General features: G+C 39.4%; 1 protein-coding gene across 3 annotated transcripts in view; it reads left to right on the plus strand.

Annotated features, from left to right (window-relative positions):
- Positions 1-1112: 1112 nt before the first annotated feature.
- Positions 1113-20079, plus strand: part of ADGRG2 (adhesion G protein-coupled receptor G2) — a 57202-nt gene continuing 38235 nt past the window's right edge. For all 3 annotated transcript variants that reach the window (XM_083854869.1, XM_083854871.1, XM_083854870.1), the window contains exons 1-3: positions 1113-1342; positions 12345-12463; positions 18537-19154. In XM_083854869.1, the coding sequence (XP_083710995.1) occupies positions 12346-12463; positions 18537-19154 (736 nt within the window). In that variant the 5' untranslated portion in view covers positions 1113-1342; position 12345. The remainder of the gene's footprint in view (positions 1343-12344; positions 12464-18536; positions 19155-20079) is intronic.

Genomic DNA, 20079 nt, shown 5'->3' on the forward strand with positions numbered 1-20079 from the left:
TACCCATCACACCCTTAGCACTAACATTAGGGCAATTATCCTTTTCTTCCGCATTGACCTCAGATATCCAGATCAGAAGTGGGTATAATTCTCACAGGTAATTAATTTAAGCTAGGAAGAGAACAGAGTTTATGGTCCTTAAGCCTTTGAGGAAGTGAAAGATACTCCACTAAGCAAGACAGAGAAACACAAACACCTCCTGTTTTTTTTTCCTATGTGAGGAATTGCAAAAGCACTGGCCTTGTGTTCTACTAGATGCCAGCTCCAAAGTATCCAAAGAAACCACTGATCTAAGCAAAATAAAACAAGTCTCTTCATCTACCCCCATTTCTTCTTTGCAGGTATTCCTCTACAGAACTACGCTCATCATGGGGACCCATCACACCCCGCATCCTCGGGAAGACCTGCTGTCTGTGGAGTCCCTGGAATTGTCCCTGTCTTATCTTTTCAGTGACACTGAGAAGAGTTGTCGCTTAAAGCTCCAGCCTTTCCCTCGGGATGTGCTTTCCCCAGCTATGTCCTGGAGCCAGGCTTTTTTCTCTTTTCAGCAGTGTCTGGGTACCAAACCTCCAGCCTACATGCAAGAACAGTTCCTAAGCATTTGGTATAAAATGAGTCATTGAAAACCTGCCTTTGCAGAACACGCTTCACTCCAAGCTATTGCAAAGTGGAAGAGGAGTGGCCACAGCGTCAGCGTTCTTTGCCGTCCTAATAGTGAAGCTCATTTACACGACCAATAACCTGAAGGGACTGAAGGTATGAATCTCATTGAAATGCAATGAAGGCTGCTAAATGTGTAAAGTCTATGTTAACATTAGGGCTTAATGTAGTGAAGTCTGTTTTAAAGGTGCAGCAAACTTTACAAGAGAGAAGGCTGGTTTAACCCTGAACACGTTACTCACCAAGGAACGTGAAACAGTTTATTGGCAGCGATAGCTCCTTCCCCCGAGCTGGTTGTGTGCAGCCACCGAGTGCCCCCAAGCCCTGTCCCAGCTCTGCCGGCACCGCTCCCGGCGCTCTGCCCGCCCCGGGCCCGCCTCACGCCCCGGGACCGCGCCCGCCCCCGCGGGGCCGCCGGGCGGGAGGGGCTGGGCCCCAGACCGGCTTCCCTCGGCTTTCCGAGCACCTCCCTCGCCTGCCTCCGCCCCCCCGCCACGGGCTGTCCCAGCGCCGGGGCCGCCGGCGCGCCTGCTGAGCCCAGAGCCGAGCGAGCGGCGGGACGGGACGGGACACACGGGACATCACGGCCGGGACAGGACAGGACAGACGGCCGGGACAGCACGGACAGGACAGGACGGGACGGACGGGACGGGAGGGGCGGGCGCCCGGCGGCAGGTGCCAGGTGAGCGAGGGGCGGCGGGGGCGGAGGCGGCCGGAGGCGCGGGGCTCCCGGGGGCGGGAGGGATCGGGGGCTGCGGGAACGGGAGCCGCCCTGAGCCGGGCGGAGGTGCGCGGCTCCCTGGGGATGGGCTTTCCCGCCGACCCCTCCTGCAGGGACCGGCGAGGTTCGGGCGGGAAGGTCCCGCGGGGCCGAGCGGAGGAGCCCTGGTCAGGCGCTCTGAGCTCCGCGGGCGAGTCCCGGGGCTCCCGCTTAGTCACTCCCCCGGAGTCGCTCCCCTGCGGGTCCCGGCCGGCCGGGGAGCGCGGCCCGGGGCCGTGCGGAGGGGCCGCGGGCAGGGCCGGGCAGGGCAGGGCCCGTTGGGACTCGAGCGGAGCCGGTGCGGGGCGAGCCCGCCGGGAGCGGCGCGGGCAGCGCGGCCGGGCCGGTCCTGAGCGGCTCCCCAGGTACCGCTCCCGGGGCTGCCGCTGGGGAGCCCTCCCTCGGCTTGCCTGCCTTAGGTGCCTCATCAGTGCACGGCCAGAAACGTTTAGTAACGTGCTTTAATTGGCTTAGAAAGTGACTGGTTTTGGTAGCGGCGTTGGTGGGGTTTGGATGCGGTTTAGACCAGGAGACAGGGGGGTGTCCCGTTGGGACAGTCTTGTAAAGCGGGTCGGGGTTTGTTCTCACACCCCTTTTCTATGGGAACGGGTGCTGAGAATATATTCAGTTTAAAAGTTTACCCTGCTTCTTTCGCATGCATTCTTCAAGGAAACTTGTATTGCTGAAAGTGATGTCTTCAGAGTCACCTTTCATGCACGATTATTTCGAGTAGGGGGTTTGTCTGGTTTGGGGTTTTTTGGGGGGTTTTTTTGGTCATGTTCCCTGGCTAAGTGTACTGGAAGCATACTTTCTTGACTGGATTTATTTTTGCTTTGGAGATACATAGTTTTTGTCATTCATGGATAGCATTTGTAACAGTACTGAACTCTGTTGCTTTTACTGTGTTATTTTCTTGCATCAATTTATGTGGAAACAGGGAATAAATGTTTGTAAACTAGTTCAAGGTGTGGTTATCCAGCAAGTTAAATGTGTGATTGTACAAGCATAGGCTGCTTTTGACTTACATGAAATCATAGAATTGGTGAGATTGGGAGGAACCACAGTGGGTCCTCTGGGCCAACTCCCTGCTCAAATCAGTTAGAGTAACCCTGAAGGTGTGTTGGAATGGGCTTCAGCATGAACCAAAATAGAGTTTACAACCTCTAAGAGATATCAATTCTGAAACGAATCAGTTGTGTCTTCAGTTCTGTCACTTGTACTGAAAAACTAAATCTGGTGTTATGTGTGTCTGCTCAGAACGTGTTCCTCCCTTTTGCTTGCATGGGTAAACAGTGTACATCATCACTAGAAGAGAACTGCACAAGTGGTATTCCTGTTCTTAAGCTTTCCACCTTAAGGATATTCCCAAGTGGAAAGCAGACTTCTGTAACTGTTTCCATGGGGAAACAAGCAAAATTTGTTCCTCTGCTAGGTGACCAGTAGTGTGTTTGTTGAATTAAACTAAAGAACAAAAAACATGTCTTTGCTTAGGAGGATCTCCAAGTACTTGTTTTCACTGAGGAAGCACACTTAAAATTTAATGACGAAGACAAATCTCTGAAGTGGAATGCTGTGAAAGCAGATGCAGGAAAGAAATTGCACATAAACAAAATTTACTCAGATACAAACTGGGGCCACACAATTAATTAACTTACACTGTAAGATAATGTTATGTCATTTCTACTATGGTACTGAGTGAACTAGTGTTGTTGGTATCTTTATTAATATTACTTTAGTATCTTAAGGTAATTCTCTAGATCAAATGGAGTTTGTTAGCATGTTCTTTTTTTCCTCAGTGCCTTCCAAATTTAATGTTAAACTCCTGTTTCTAATACACCAACAGGAACTGGCTCGTATTAGGGCCAGTTGGAGAGAGATGAAGGACTGAATTCCCATTCTCAAATTAGTTACTCAGTTTATACAGTTTTTGTGCTGTGAGTGCTTTTAAGTCAGGTCTTCCACTAGTAACTGTAGAATGTTGGCAGATTGGGAAAGTTTGGGAGTTCATGGGAGTATAACTCTTGTTAAATTTGGACAATTTTTAGTTCTTAATATGTAACATGATTACTGGCCTGGGCAAATGCAGTTTAGCTTTAGCACTGATCACTACACTTGAGTTTTATGTTTTTAGTGGAATACTAGATTAGATTATTTGAAGGCCAAAGTAAGGGTAGCTCATGCAAGTAATCTCATAGACTTCAATGTAAGAATTAGCATGAATAAGTCATGTTACTTGGCCTGAAATGTTAGCTTTATGATAAATGTTAAGTCTACTAGTGATTTTGTATATCTAGGTTCAGTTAAAAGCTTTGCTCTTTACTGGATGCAAGGATTTAGAGAATATTAATTTGATGTTAGTGCTACTCAGCTTGTGAACATGAATGGAGTTGATAGTTTCATTTGGTAGACAAGTGCTCATGATTATGAGGGTCTTACTCTTTCCAGTCATAAATTCCTGGTGGAGTTATAATTTGAAAAGGCTCTGTAATTGCTCTATGAAAAAGATAGGCTTGTATAACTGTATGGTAATTAATAGGACTCAATTACTTGGTAATCTTGCATTCCTTTTGTGACAAAATACCTTTGAAATTTAATGTTGTTCAGGATGGACAAAGGGTCTTTTGTAGGTGACAAAATCAAAGACAAAAAAAAATCCATCTCAAACTCCTCCCTGCATGAGTCACATGGATTTGTCTTCAGCTGTGAGCTGAATATTTTGCATACCACAGGTATTCAACCTGTGAGTGCTACCTACATCAGATTCAGGACAGTTTTATTGCAGGTGTTATCCAGTGGAACTGATACAAGATTTTAGAAGTGTGTCTGGCAGTTCAAGTCCCAGACTCTGTGTTTTCTGTCTTTCTTTTATTGATGAGTTCTATAGAACACAATATAAATACTATTTGCCACAACAGCTGCTTTTTAGCTAGTGCCTTACAAAAATGTGATTTTGTTGTTCTGCTCTAGGTCCTCTTCTGCTGGTTGCTTAAATATAGTGTTCTTAACAGCTCATATAAAAAGTATAGTTGGTAACATGGTTGGCTTATTTTTGTTTATTTTAAAAGAAAACTGTAGAGTGTCAGTTGTACTAGATGACACAGTAGATAGAAAAGAAATACTTTGTAAAGTTCCTCCATCTACTTAAAATACTTTTTCAAGTTGTAGAATTTATGGGAAATTACTAGAATTTATCGCAGTATTTCTATTTTCTGAAATTTGCATGAATACCTTGGGTGGTGCCTTAGTTACCAAAAAAGAACAACTCCTCATAAATTAAGCACTGTCTTCTCATTTATGGTGTTCCTTAAAGGAATCATTGTGGAGTTAAGGTCTGAGAGATCCATCAGAAGGCTTGCCAGAAGTTGTTATGTTTGACAAGATGTGAGGCTTTTAGGAATGGTAAAATTAGAGAGACAAGAAATAATGTGATTATGATAATTGTGGAAATGTTATTGTGCACACATAGCAAAACTCATAATCTTTTAAGGATGCTTTTAGTGGTCAAAATATTCTCTTAGTAAGTCCCTTTCTTTAGAGAAAAAAAAGGAGTGGGCTCTCTGCCTGGATTTATTAGACATTTGGGCAGGCTTCCTTGTGAATACTGCTAAATCCCATGTTTAAGTTCTAAGTTCCCAGCCAGACTTTGAATACCTTTGTTTCTTTTGCACCAAATTAATTATGGACAAGCTGACTGAATTGGTTTCTGCTGGGCTTCATGTTTTGAAGTGATTTGGTTCCTCCATTACTTAGTCATAGCATAGTCCACGTGTTCACATAAGTTGGATTAAAAATGCTTTCCATTTTTCACCCGCAATTATATTTCAGCAAGTTAACGAAGTGGTGGTTTATTTCCGAGAAGGGTAATCGCTCTTTCATAGAGGTGGCGATGGTGAAAAAAGCCATGTGAGTGTAGCTGTGCAAAGTGGAGTTTTGGAGCTGATACATTTGTGGGGGTGCGCACAGGAATGGTTCAGATTTAAATAAACTTTTCTGAAGTTGCTTTCAAGTCACCTACTCACCTGTGTGATGGCTTTCAAGTGCTTACAAATGTTTGCTATTGACTCACTTGTTTCAGTTGTAGTTGTCTAACATGGGCAATGGGACCATCTCCTGCTCCTCTGCAGACACTTACAGTGAACCCTGAGGGGCAGAAGTGCTAAAGGAGGCCCAGAGTGCTGTTTGGGCATAACCCTGTTTCCTAGAATGTCTTAATAGAGGTTCTCTAAATTTACCCCATGTGGAGACTGAAGTGCCAAAATGACTGTATTTCCTTGGGCTGTGTAGGATGGTGATGCTGTGTTCTTTATCAGAGTTTTAGTGGGACTTTGAAGATGCTTTCTTCATTGCCATCTTTCCAAACGGATGAGTTTTATTTTTGTGGTACAAACTATTCGTTTTGGTCATTGGGCTGTTGACTGACAGAGAGACTGTTATAAACCATCCCCACCCCCCATCCCCCCTCTTTCAGCCAAAAACATCCACAAAATACTGTGCTTCTTAGCTTCCAGAGAAATTTTAACAGCTCCAAGTGCAAGATCCAAGAGATCTGTTAAGTCCATAAAGTGAAGCTTACGATGAAATCACAGTATAATTTCTTTTTTAGGGTGTTGCTATACAAGCCAAGAGAGCTTGGAAAGGAGAGTGGGGAAGAAGAGTGTAAACTGAGCAGAAAGAACTATTTATTTTCTATTTTCCTCCACTTACAGTAAGATGAAACTTTAAGAACTTTTCTGAAAAGTAGGAAAATTGAAAGCATGAGCTGGACAATCTTTTGGCATGGCTGGTGCTCACCTGACTCCTCATAGCCTGCTTACATTGTTTACTGATATAAATATTCAAGGTTTCAAGAAGTCTTTGTCCTTCCCTCTTTCTCTCTGCATCAAATTAAGTGCTGCAGCTGAAAACAAAAGTTTTTGAAAACTTTTTGTGTACTTTTTTGTGTTTATATCTCTGTATACCCTTTCACCCTTTCTTTTGCCTTTATATGGCTCAAGGTGCATGTTCTTTTAACCTTTTCTGATGTGCCAACCTTTGTGTGGTCTTCTACTCTGCAGAACACATCTTGTTGTTTCTCCCCTCCATTAAACTATATACTTCCATACCACAAAATATTAAAGAAATTGTAAACACCCTGTCTGAAGTTGAAATAATCAGACTTGTGGCAAACATAACTACTTTTACTGCATCTCTGCTTGTCGTGCTTCATCAGTTCTTTGTAAACTCTTTTAAGAGGAAACCTGCTCAGGCATTGTCAGTGAAGGGCTTTTTAGTTTGCTCTAGAATTAATAGAGGGTGTGGGTAAAACTGTGCTCTTGAGGGAATACACCATGCAGAAAAGGATTTCCTGGATAGTGTAAAACTTTTACAAGAGCTGGAGAAAGGCCTCTTGCTCATTTCCCAGGTGACAGTTGGATATGAGGAGGTGAAACATTTCCAGTCTGGGTAAGAGGAATCAAAACTTGCTTGTGATTGTCCCCTGTCCTATTTTTGCACTATATAGAGCCCGAGTTGCTGTACAAGAGAATTAAGTACCAAAAGTGGAGATTTTTTGCCCTGAGGTCCATTATGGAGGGGCATTCAATAGCTCGTTCCACTCCTGAATCCACTTACACAGCCCAAAGTGATTAAATTTGCACTTTTGCATGAATCTAAGGGAGGATCTGTGAGTGGAACTGAAGGCAGACCTTATCTTGCACACCTGGGCATTTATAAAATAAAATGTATTAGAAAGTCATTCTAATGCCAGTATCGTCAACAGTTGAATGGCTAAAAAAAGAATGGATTTCTCAGAGAGTTCATCCTCCAGTTCTCTGAAGAATTCAGTCAACCAACTGTGGATGGTTGCAGATGACTGATGTCCGTGTTTAAGTGGCTTGTTGCTCTCTGTAAGCAAAATATTTAATATCTTTGAAAGCAGTAAAGATTTATGTCAGGAGGAAGGTAGTTGAACTCGAACACATTACCATTACAGTCTTAGAAAAAACTGGTATTTTACATAAAGTGACATATATGAACTCGGTGACTATATAGAATATGGTTTTACAGATATGATTAACATTGGAAAAAAATTAATGAAAACCAAATTATTATCAGACAGTAATAATCCTATTACTGTGTTCTGGAAAAACATACAACACCCCCCCTCCCCCCCCCTCCATGGAACAACATTTTAAACTCAATGGTGCTACTTCTGCTGTTAAGTCAGTTAATTCCGTATGTGCCAAGATTTACTGTGACACAAGAGTTTCCAACATAAGTGTCCTCCCTATTACATCTAAGTTGCTTCAGCCAAAATTTAAAAATAACATTAAAACTTTACTGTGTTTTGGTTCCAGTCTGGAAAATATAAGGAATTGATGGAAGGAGTCTACAGTCTTATATTTCTGAAAGGAAAGACATCAAAAAGTTTTCATACCTGGGCAGTATGATGTGTTTCTCTTCCTCATTTCAATGTTTTATCACCTGGTGTAGGCTTGAATAAGGCAGAAGGTCACAGAAGAGCAGCCAGAAGCTTACCATTCATTATTATCCTCCTCCTCAGCAGTAGCTTCTATACATTTGGGAAATATTTATATTGAAATCCAAAATCTTAGTAGGGGATGAATACAGAAGACAGAATGACACCCAAAGACTGTGGATGAAATAAGTGTGCCTTGAACAAAGCAGTTTGAGGTGCAGCAGTAGCAGCATGATTGGAAGTAAATGAATGATTGCTTTGGGCCGTGGTTTCCAACATAAGTTTCTGTTACCAGCTGTTCATGCATTGGCAGTGAGAACCTGCTCTGGCTAAAACTTAGCATAAAAGAACTAATAGTTTATTAAATGTTAAAGATGGCCAGTAAATATGTATTTTCAACAGGAATTGTGAAATTTAGATGGAAAATTTTTCAAAAAGTGATTTAACAAAATATGTTACAGAACACAACTGCTGTATTTATGTTTTGCACTTTCTTGATCTTTAATCCTATGAAAATATGTCTGCTGTACTATGAGGCAAGCGGTTACTGAAGGTAAGTGCTAATTGTCTTAATATGTCACCTGTGGGCGCACACTTGGAAAGTAGCAGGGCATGAGCTAACTACTATTAATGATAGGAATACAGACTCCTTTTTTTACACCATCTTCCTGTCTTTGTTTCCACTAGCTCTTCCATTTGCAGAGTGTGATATTAATGCAGAACTGCAACATGTATAACACAACAGACAAAAAAATTTCCAATTTTTCAAAGTATGTTTGTTCATTTGTTTTAAGAAAAGCACTGTCAATTGTAATTTGACTTTCAAATTAATAAGATGGTGGGAAATATTGTGAGACTTGGGTATAAGGCTGTCATTGGTCAAAATAAGACACTCTTCATGGAGAGCAAACAGGACATAAGAGATTTATGACTGAGCCTTTGATTTCACTTCTCTGGATTTTATTTTTTCTGCTGACCGTAAAGAAATGGTTTATATTGTCATCTATTTAAGACACTTAGCTCTTTGTAAATAAAACCCACTTAGTTGTAACTGAGAAAGTGAAGCCAACTGGTTACATCTTTACCTGTAGTCTGTGTATAGAATTCTTTCCCACACTTGGGTGGCTCAGTAGCTGTTGTACTTAATTAGATTTGCATGATGTACACATGAAAATTATTCATCCTGCTGCAAAAACTGTGCATAATTTTCCTGGGCTCCCTGAGTCACACCGTATTAATCTATTATGAAGAACAATACAAATGTTCATTTGAACACATGAGCAAATTAATAACTAATGAAAAGAATCCCTTATGCCTGATTCTGTAATGTCCACAACTCTATATCTGCAATTATATTACTGTTCAGGATCATTAAGAGTAAAGATTTAGGATTTTAATACAGAAGAAAAAAATGTACAAAAAATACAAACAAAGGGCTTAAATAAATTTAAGAAGAACATAATGGCCAAATGTTTTGTAATGTATCATATGATCTCTATTTGAATAGATATGGTGAAATTGTATTTTATAGTTGCTTTTTTAAAAAAAAAATATACCAAAGATAGCAGCATGTTTTTCTTTGGTAGTGTCTAAACAACATTGTTACAAAAAGGAACACAAATGTTATTTTCCCAGCTCTTTTAATTGTATATTTTGTCTGGACATTGGAACAAATCTTGAACTAGTGTAACTGTCCAAAGTCTTGCAAAAAGTCTGTTGAGCTGTTACCATGTCAGTATTTCACTTTATACATTTACTCAGTTTCCTGCTATCTGGATTATATTGCTTTTCCTGGGATCATTAATTTTCATTCATGGCTTTGAATAGTTTTGTAGTTCTTGATGTAACTGTGTTCAGTCAACAAGAAGCTCTGACTCTGTCCCTACTTGTCTTGCCAGGCCTATCTGTGGAAGTGAGAACAATGTAAAAAAACCCAGATGAGATAAAACCCTAAATGTATAGAAAGTATTTATTACGGCCTTTTGTTTAAACACTGGACAAATATTAGCAAAGCTCACTCTGAAATGCCAGAGTTAGAAGAAGGTCCATTCAAACTCCTCAGGGCTACAGAGTGCTCAGACAGGGTTGGAGTCAGTACCAGGAATTTCCTGGCTCCTGTACTCAAATTTAGACTTTTGTAATGCATTTTTATTTCTGGGGGATGGGACACTAACATCATTTGTCTAATGAGCTCTGCCAAACAAAATAAAAAGCATGCTTGGTGGTTCAGGGGTAAACGTCTGTCCTAGTCAGCTCATTTTGTGTCTATGTGTTTGCAGGACTGAGGCTTAAGGAGAAAACCAAAAGCAGGGAATGTAGGAGTGTTCTGAATCACCATCATATGTTACACAAAGCAAGCAGCTTGCCCCGTTACTTGCCAGCATCAATGGATACACTTGTGGATGCCACTGAGTGCTTTTGGTCTCCATCCCATTCACATTTCAAATCGTAGTGTCTAGGTAGAGAAAAGGGATGGTGGAAATTGTGTTTGTTTCGTTGTCTAAATGCATCACTATGGGTGGATGGTTTAGTGTACAAAAGATTTCCCCATAAAAATGGAAGAGTAGATATTATAGATATAATATAGATATAATCTGCAGCTTGGTTTTGCTGTAAAGTGTCCTAATTTGAGACTAGACTGGGAATTGTAAGTAAACAAAGAAAAGAAACAGTTTTTTGATGAGCATTTCTTTTAACCCTAGGAAATTACATTGTAAATGCACAATCCTTCAAGTTGTCAGATATATTTAAGCCCAGCAATTTTCAATATCAGGTTCTTAGGATAATTAATTTAATTCTGCTAATTAGGTTGCTGATGGAACAACTTTATTAATACACAATTTTTAGGCGTTCACAGAAGTGAGCCGATGACAGGTTTGAACGTGTTTCCTGGCGATCTTTAGAAAGCTGGCCCACCATTGACATTTCTTGCCTTTTTAAACTATTTTTTTTGGTTGGTTTTGATCTGTTTCTGCATAGGATTTTGTGTATTAGATATGACCTTTTTTTTAGCATATGATTTATTTTGTCAGCTTTTTTTATTTCTTAGAAATATTGCATGTTGCGTAATTCTTGAAAACACTGACAGCAATGTTGCAGTGCTGTTAACTTTTAAAAAGCCTTTGCTTTATCCTTTCTATGTTATGTTGTTATATGGTTATGATTTATTTGCATGTATGTTTAATCAATTTCTAAAGTTCCAATTACTAGCAACTTCACTGTTACTTAGTTTATTCCAGTGGCATTTCTCTTGCAGAATTCAGCCCGTAGTAACCATTGTAAATTAAAAAATATTTACATTTGTGTGAATGCTTGCAAAAAACCCTACATTTTAGCCCTAACCTTATAAACATTTAAAACTCCAGAAAGAGTTCACCATTTAATAATGCCTGAAAAGAAGAGAAGCTACTGCAGCCTGACACAGCAGTGAGCAGTGTGAGTGCTAACCAGTGCACAGGCACCCAACTTGTGATGGCCAAGTTAAACTTCTGGTGTCAGGCAGAATGCTCTGAACTACCCTAAAGCTGATACATGGAAAATATTCAATATGTAAAGTTTACTGCTTTGCGTGTTTCAAGAATCAGCTACAGAATCACTTGCCAATATGTATCTAAGCTTTTTTATGTAAGAATGAATGCAAAAATCACTGGTTTCTTTCAGCATGCAACGTATTCGAGGCACCTTTTTTTGGAAAGATCTTAAAAGAAGTACTTCACAGAATGGTATCTCTTACAATAGGAGGCAAATTCTTCTTCCTTCATATTTTATTTTGTCCTGTTGCTCACATTAAACAACCATCACTAGGAAGAAAAGTGGACAAATCAGGAAGTTCATGATATTGTTCGTGAACTTGCTGCCCACAGTGATTTGTGGCATTTCTCTCTCTCTCTTTTTTTTTTTTTTTTTTTCCTGTAGCTTCTTGCTTTGATAATGAGATGAAGATTAGGAATCAGAATCTTGCTTCTTACTTACTTCATAGTGTTGCTGTTAAAGTGTCACATGAGAGAATGTGTGGGGTAGTGGGCTGAAGAGATGCTTTCTTACATACTGTGATTATTAAAGCTTTTGGACAACATCTCCATGCTTGCTCTGTCAGCTTTTGGTTGGGTTTTTTGTTGTTGTTGTGTGCGAATCTTTTGGAGGGGTTTGTTTGTTTTTCCAATGCTGAAAGTCTTATTTGTTCAAGGAGTCATGGCCATCCTCTGATGTATTTGTAGTTTTTGGAGAATTAGAGCTTGGATGGGTTTTTTTTGGTTTTGGGTTCTTTCCTTTCAGCAAGTATCTTTGTCTCTTAATGTCTTGGCAATATACAAAGTATCCATATTGCATTTCTTTGCAATACATACCGAGTAGTATAACAGGGTTGAGAAGATTTGTGCTCATGTTGGGAACATATTTTGTCATAATGTTCACACACCTGCATGTTTTCTAGTCATCGTGGTTTATTTATTTCCCTGTTTCTTCTAGAATGGTTGCCTGGGGAAGACAGCACTGCTGTGTTGGCAGAATACAGGACATTTTCCTGAGATTCAGGATTGTTCAAGCAGTTCTTCTACTTCAGTTGTTCTTGGCTACAGCAAGCAAAGGTAAGATAATTTTTTCCTGATTTGTCTAGTGTTGGTATTCCAAATAAATAGTATTAGTCTTGATGAATAGGACTTTTGAATATATTCAAACAGGCAAGTTTTTGCCTCTTGAAATCAAGAGGAAAAAATGTCATTAACAAAAAATGAAACAGTTTGTGCTTCGCATTTTGGATGCTTTTTATGTTTTCATGAAAGTCATTGGTAGTAACTTCTTCTAGGCTGTGGATGAGGAGAGAACCAAAACACAGTTTGAAATAACAAGACTATTTTATTGCTGGGGGTTTTTTGAGCTGGAAGTGTTAATATATTCAGAACATGTTACATTATTTACACTGCTCTTACAAAAACACAAGATCTTTTGAGCTTTGCTCTATTTAGGGTGTGTGTGTGTGTAGAACATCTCCTGCATTGATCTTGGTTATGGATCTGAATATGCCTAAGAAAAGGTAGTAAGGTCCAAATCATGTAACAGAAATGATGTATTTGAACGTGGCAGTTTATGCACTTTATGTAACAGTAAATGAAAGAATAAGATTCTTGTGGATAAACTGACATGGTGGTGCTTCTGTGTGAGGTAAAGTAGAATAAAGTGAGCTAAAATAACTTGTGTTTTTTCATGGCTGTTCTGTAAATTGATGGTTGGTCTGTTACTGCTCTGGACCTCAGCTAATAAAGATAATAGTGCTCGACATTCATAAAACTTCCTTATGTCAATAGTGTGTGATGCATTTATCCTGTTAATAATGTGCTTAGTGTATTAAAAAATAGGAATTTTTTTGCTGTGTACTTAATGGCTAGTTTCAGAAGCTGCATTCTGTGTCATGGCATGTTATTTTACTCTAGGTCAGAACTTCTTGCAGTTCAGATTTATTGCCTGATTTTTTTTTTTTAATTCAAGTATGGCTGCTTTACATCATTGTACAGCCAATGAACTTTATAGGTTAAAGACTAGACTAGTTTTGACTCTGATTCTCCAGATACAGTGACTTTTACAAAATGTTTGCATTGAGACAGAATCTGAGATTCGGGTGATAAACCTGCTACTAAGGTGGAGAGGTGTTAATCTCTTGTACTTTAAATAGTAAAAAGGACAGAGCTGCTCAACAGATGGGCAGATGCCACAGAAGAATTTTTCCAGGGAAAATTCAACTGTATCTAGAGTTCTGAGGAAGCAAGCAAAGAGGGATTTAGTTTTTCACCTTCGTATCACTTAAAACTGTCCGTAATCATCAAGGAAAGCTAAACTGATGCAAGAGTGTGTTTTACATTTCCCCCCTATTTTACCGGGGCTTTTTGGTTTTAGGCTATCAGCAGTTAGTACTGTCAGCAGCATCTTTGCTCAGTTCTCTCCTCATCTGAGGTGCCGAAGTATGTTTGTGTTCTCCAAAAAATATGAAGAGAGAACTTCTTGTGTTCTTTTTGATGCTCAGGATGCTGGATAATGTGATGTTGTTTATCCCCAGCTAAACAAATAGAACTGTGAATGGAAAAGAGGGATGAAATTGATTTGGGGGAAACAGTTCTCAGCTTCAGATTTTCAAAATGTTCAACAGAATAAAGTGACCCACATGTGGAAGGTTTAGAGTTCTAGACTTCTATAAAAAACAGTTATGAGCTCTAGATGGAATATGTGAGTATCTGAGAGTCTTTTGATGTCATTTGAATGGACTGTAGCGAGCCAAATGTGTTACAGGTGGGAAACACTTGCAAGGAAGTTAATAACTATTGTTACTAGTTAAAAGCCAGATTGTCCAGGCACATAAACTTGTGACTATTTTTATTCAAGAGAATACCTGACTCTATTAAATGCTCAGCTGTACTGATCCAGTGGTTATTAGTAATATAAGGAAAATAACACTGGTGCTTATGTACTGAGAGAATCTGCTCCTGTAGGTTTAATTCTTAGTACCCACAGTTGGCTATCTCTTGTAAAGATACCAATTATCACTGTCTAAAAATGAGTGAAAAAAGAAAGAGATGCATTTTTGGTTTATGTTGTCATTCTCATTATTTTAAACATTTGGAAGTATGTGCATATGTTTCAGGATTTCTTTTAGGGCTTAAGAGAACATGCTTATTAAGTACATGCTTTTAGTTTTAGTGAGGGTTTTGCATCTCTTAGAGATGCAAAGTATAGTAAGAAGAAAAAATTTGCATTTCTGAAAAGGCTTATATCTGCAAATACAGCAAAAGACATTGAAAACTCGGCCCATATACTCAGCCCCTTCACTCCAAATTGTTGGGGTTTTTTGTTTGTTTGGTTTTGTTTTGTTTTGCTTTTTTAAATTAGTATTATTGTCATTATTTATTTTTTCCTGTTTTTTTTTTACTCTGGAGCTTTTTGAAACATTCTTTCCACTATGCTCCCTTTTCTGTGCTGTGGTGATAAAGGTGTGTTTATGGCTACTTTTCTGAGTGTATTGTATTGTCTGGATGAGAGGAGATTACAGGAATGCTCTGTTAGAGCACAGGCAGTTCCAGCTCCTCAGTTCCATGGTCAAGAGGGGGTCCCAGCCATCATTGCTAGGGAAAATAAGTGATGATTAACAGATCTGTCAAAGGCTTTACTGTAATGTCATCTCCTGCTTACAGTGTATCCACCCACATGTCAAGGAGACTTAGTCCAGATAATACTGATAATTAATTTATTTCTTACTTAATGCTGTACTGCACTCACTTGGAACAACAAAGTGCATTTTCTGACTCTGTTTACAATTTCCTTTCTGCTTTTTCAGCACTCTTTGGGTAGATAAAGAATATTAAAATTTCCAGACTTTCTTGTAACAATTCAGATAGTGTTGGTATCTATTCAATTAATTTTGGCATCCCTTTTTGGCACTTTTTTATGTTTAGAGCAAAGTGGCCCAGCTTTCCAGTTTCCAGAAGGGTAGACCTTTCTATGGAAAAACTTCTCTTAGTTTAAATTAATTCTTCAGGCCTTGCATACTGGTCAACAGCAGTCTTTTTGGATTATATAAAGCAGACCAGGAGAGTCATCAACAGAGTTGTCTCATTTTGCATATTTTCTGTTGGCTACCTGTCTTACAACTGTTTTCATCTACAAGTTTGTGTCCACTCTGGCTCTCTTGAAGTGATAACTCCCCTAAAGAATAGAATTTAGCAGCCCTTTAATCCACTATTGGCATATCAACACTGATTTAATGCTTGAGATGAAACCAAGTCTCTCTCAGAATTTGTTCATTTCCAAAACTAAGTCTGCTGATGATACTTCAAGTTTTGATTAGTATTTTTGCTCAGGAATTGAATTCCAGTTTGTCAATTTGGATAGTTAACAGTGACTTCAAATTTTGAAGCTGTTTCAGGAAACTTCCTTTACCAGTCAGTTGACCATCACTGCATGGTCAAGATTGCTTACAGGAGTTTTGGAGGCTATATGAGTCACACAAGTATACTTCTGACATATACTGTCTGAGGAACAGCTGCTGCATCAAGTCTTTCAAAACTTTCAGCAAAATTTCTGCTTAATAAATACTTGAGCTTTTTTTTTTTTTTTTTTTTTTTTTTTTTTGAAAGACTGTGTCACCAGTGTTGGCATGTAATTAGCTGGCTATTTCCTTTATAAAATCAGTTTCCTTATGATGTGTCCATGTTGTAAGGTAGAGATCTGTTTTAATTTTACTTAAAAAGGTAGGCATTTTTGAGCCCCGATTTTGAAAAATCTTGTATTCTGTGCCACTTTTCCCTCCCATCCAGTCTTCCTCATCCAGCTTTTAAGTAATTTTAAAAATTAGTTTTCCATGGTGACGTGTTGTTAGCTGAGTGTCCCAGATTTTGCTTTCAGACTCTGACAAGTGGCCAAATTGAATGAGAGAATTTATGCTGCAGGGTTAGGCAGGAGAGGCTTACTGTTGGGTCAAGTATGTCTTTCTTCTCCTTTGCCATTTAGAGCCCATCTAAGTATTAACTCACCATTGAAAATCCACGGTCTGCTAGTTAGGATTTTTACCTAATTTTAGCCTCTACCCAGAGAGTTTTTGTTTGGTCTGTGGCCTTGCATGGCACTTCTGTCACATATGTTGAACTTCAGTTGTGATTCCAGACTGTGAAAAATGCCTGCAAGCTTCTGCTAATTAGTGTCACAAGAGAGAGTCTTGAATTTATAGGATGCAACAGGGATAGGTATCAATGACTTTCCGTGAAACTGGATTGATATATTTTCTGTTTCAAACATTTCTGGTAGCTTGTACCTATCTAGTTGCACTTGGAAGTTAGGAACTTTCTCCTTGTTTTCCTTTGTTGCTATTGAAAAATAGCAACAAAAAGTTTGAGAGCTTTGGAGGTCAAGAGACAGAAAAGTTGTCAGAACTGGCCTGATGAAAACTGGTGCTCTGGTTGCATGAGAACATTACAGAAGAACTGGCTGTGATCTTGACAGCTAACTAGGACTATGAGCATAACCTACCCTGGAAAAAAAACCCTGGTCTAAGTTGCCTGGAAGTTTGTCTTCTTACAGAGGAGCTAATGGAAAAGGTTTTTTTCTATGTTGGATGATCTTTTTCTGCTTTCCAACCTTGACCAATCATGATTAATCCCATATGTTTTCTGGAGCCTACATAAAAGCTCTGCATATATTGATAAATAATTACCTCCTTAAAGGTGTCAGTAGTGTGTTCTCTTGCACTGGCTGTGCGTCTGACAGGCTGTTTCGTTTTTCTGTGGTTCCATTTCATGTTCCAAAGGAACTTTTTCTTATTTTGTTGCTGCTGTGTGCACCATAAAGGCAGCAGCCCTGATAATGATTATGTGATTGAAGTGTTCATAATTCCACAAAATAAGAGTCAGCTCCTAAGAGTTTACATCTATAACCACAAAAGCCTGTCCTTTTCTATACTGGGACAATGGAAGAAATGAGGCACCTACAAGAACTGAACAGTTATGATCAAGTTTCAGTGTTTGGGACATTGTCTGGAACTACTTGTTTTATAGGGAAGGTGCCCGCTGGACCTGTTGTTTAGGAACAGAAAGGGTTGGTGGATGGTGTGATGGTTGGAGGTCTCAGCAATCACAAAATTATTAGCTTTCAATTTTGGAGACTTAAGGAGGGGAGTCAGCAGAGCTGTTACCTTGAACTTCTGGAAGGAAAACTTTGGCATGTTTAGGGACTGGTTGACAGTGTCCCTTGAGAAGCAGCCCTGAAGGGCAAAGGAGTCCACGAAGGCTGGACATTCTTCTTCAAGAAGGAATTCTTAAAGGGGCAGGAGTAGGTCATTCCCTGCTGAAAAATGAGCCAGTGGGGAAGATGACCAGCCTGGCTGAAGAGAGCTCTTTGGCTGGAACTCAGGAAAGAAGAGTTTATGACTTTTGGAAGAAGGGGCAGGAAACTCAAGAGGACTACAAGGATGCCTTAAGGCTAGGCAGGGAGAAAATCAGCTAAAATTTAATCTGGCAACTGCCATAAAAGTCAGAAATGTTTCTATAAATACATTAGCAACGAAACAGCTAAGGAGAATCTCCAGCATATGGTGCCCTCTACCTTAAGGAAGGTTGTAGCAAACTGGGCTCAGTCTCTTCACCCAAGTAACCATGTGACAAAACAAGAGGAAATGGCCTCAAGTTGTACCAGGGAAGGTTAGACTGGATACTAGGAGACATTTCTTTGTGGAAAGAGTTGCTAAGCATTGAACCAAGCTGTGGAGGGAAGTGGTTGTATCCATCCCTGAAGGTGCTCAAAATATGTGTAGATGTGGCACTTGGGGACATGGTTTAGTGGTGGACTTGGCAGTGCTGGGTTGACAGTTGGACTCTATGATCTTGGAGGTCTTTTCCAGCCTGAACGATTCTGTGATTCTACATGGTCATCCTTGGTCTTGTGTATAAGTTTCACTTCAAAGCTTTTATGAGCAGCTAGGATTTGTTGACTGCCTCCAAATTTGTCACTTCCTCACCACAAAAATAAATTGAAAGAAGTAGGTTCGAAGATTGTTTCTTAATGTGTTGTTTTGAAATCTCCTAGGAAAATGCCTAGAAACAGTACTACAAGGAAGAATAACTTCTCTATAAAAGATCTTTTTTAAGACTAAATAATTTTACAAATCACCTTTTCTTTATTTAGATCAGGAGGATTTCCTAGGGCGATACAAAGCCGTCTTTAGGACTCCATGTGAAGATCCTTGGAGTATGTCTTCAAGAATTTCTCTGCATCCCTTGAGAGAATTCCTTGTCTGTGTGCACCTCAAGCTGTATTCCTCAAATGGTCCGTGGACAGCATATGTATATGCTGAAAAAACTCTTCACACCAATCTCTCTACAAATCATTATGATCTTGGACTTACAGGAGATCATGGTAAATTGAAGATATGGTTGTTTGGAAAACAATTAAATTTTACAATAAGACTACGTAAAAACGTTTGGAACCAAATATGTATCCAGTGGAAAAGTGACAATGAGGAGATGAAGGTATTCATAAACGGAACAGAAAAATTTCACAAGAAACAAAATGGGAAAGTTAATTTGCCTGGAAAAGGCCAGTTTTTACTTGGCTGTTCAAAACTGCAAGGTCCAGCTGTGTCACCTCGCCAGGGTATGACTGGGGAGCTGTACCTGTTCAGAATGTGGGACAAGGCAAACATAACACAATCTAAGGACTGCCAGGATAGTGGTGTTATACGCTGGAGAAAGGAGGATTGGACCTATAACAAGTCAATAGAAGAGGATAACTCCTTACAATGTGGTAAGTAGTGCTGCATTCATTGCTTTTGGAATAGTAATTCAATCAAAAGTTGATCTGAGTGTGTCTAGCATTTCTCTTCCAAATTTTACAGAGTCTTAGTCTATTGATAATTTCTAGCTAAATTCTTGATTAGGTCATGTGAGGACTTGCAGCTTTCCCCAGTTTTTATCCAGATGAAAAAGTATAGCGTCAGTCCTTTAAAGACTTTCAACTTGCTTCAGCTTTTCTATCAACCATTTTTCTAATATGAGAGCAGGATGCATGCAACTAAAACTCCTTGGAGTATTGAAGCATGTATCAATGTCATCTTAAAATAATTTATTTACATCTCTCTTGTTCAGGGAATAAATACAGAGGAAAGAATTGCTGGTTTTCATTCCGCACATTTGCTGGGCCAAAATTTCAGTGAGTGCAACTTTTCACTGCTTCACTGGCACATGACACCATATTCAGCTGGTAGGGTCTACATCTGCGAAAATTATAGGAGGATCCAATTTCTTCTTTATCGGTATCTGTAATGTCTCTTTTATTAAAATGACCAAATGGTTTATCACACAATTCTCAAAATTCCCTTCTGCCCTGAAAAAGAACCAGAGGAGCCTTTGAATCGAACCAAACCAATATTTTATTTTCAGAGAAATTGAGTTCAAGCAAGAGAATAACCCTATTTTTAGCTTTGCTATCATATATGTTGGCAAAAAAGACAAACTTGAATCGAGCTTTTGATGGAATACAATTATCAATCATAGGAAATTACATTATCCTAAGGAGATTTCAATGTGACTGGCTCAATTATTGTTTCCTAAAATTTTTATATAGCATTAGTGATTCAGTTTAACTGTGAAACAGTCTTAATCTTCATCACCTTTATCCTTAAAAAATATACCTATCTATTTAATGCAGATACAATAATATCTTTTATCTA

Source organism: Zosterops lateralis, assembly GCF_965231275.1.
Source record: "Zosterops lateralis genome assembly, chromosome: 2".
In the NCBI taxonomy this organism is placed as follows: domain Eukaryota; kingdom Metazoa; phylum Chordata; class Aves; order Passeriformes; family Zosteropidae; genus Zosterops; species Zosterops lateralis.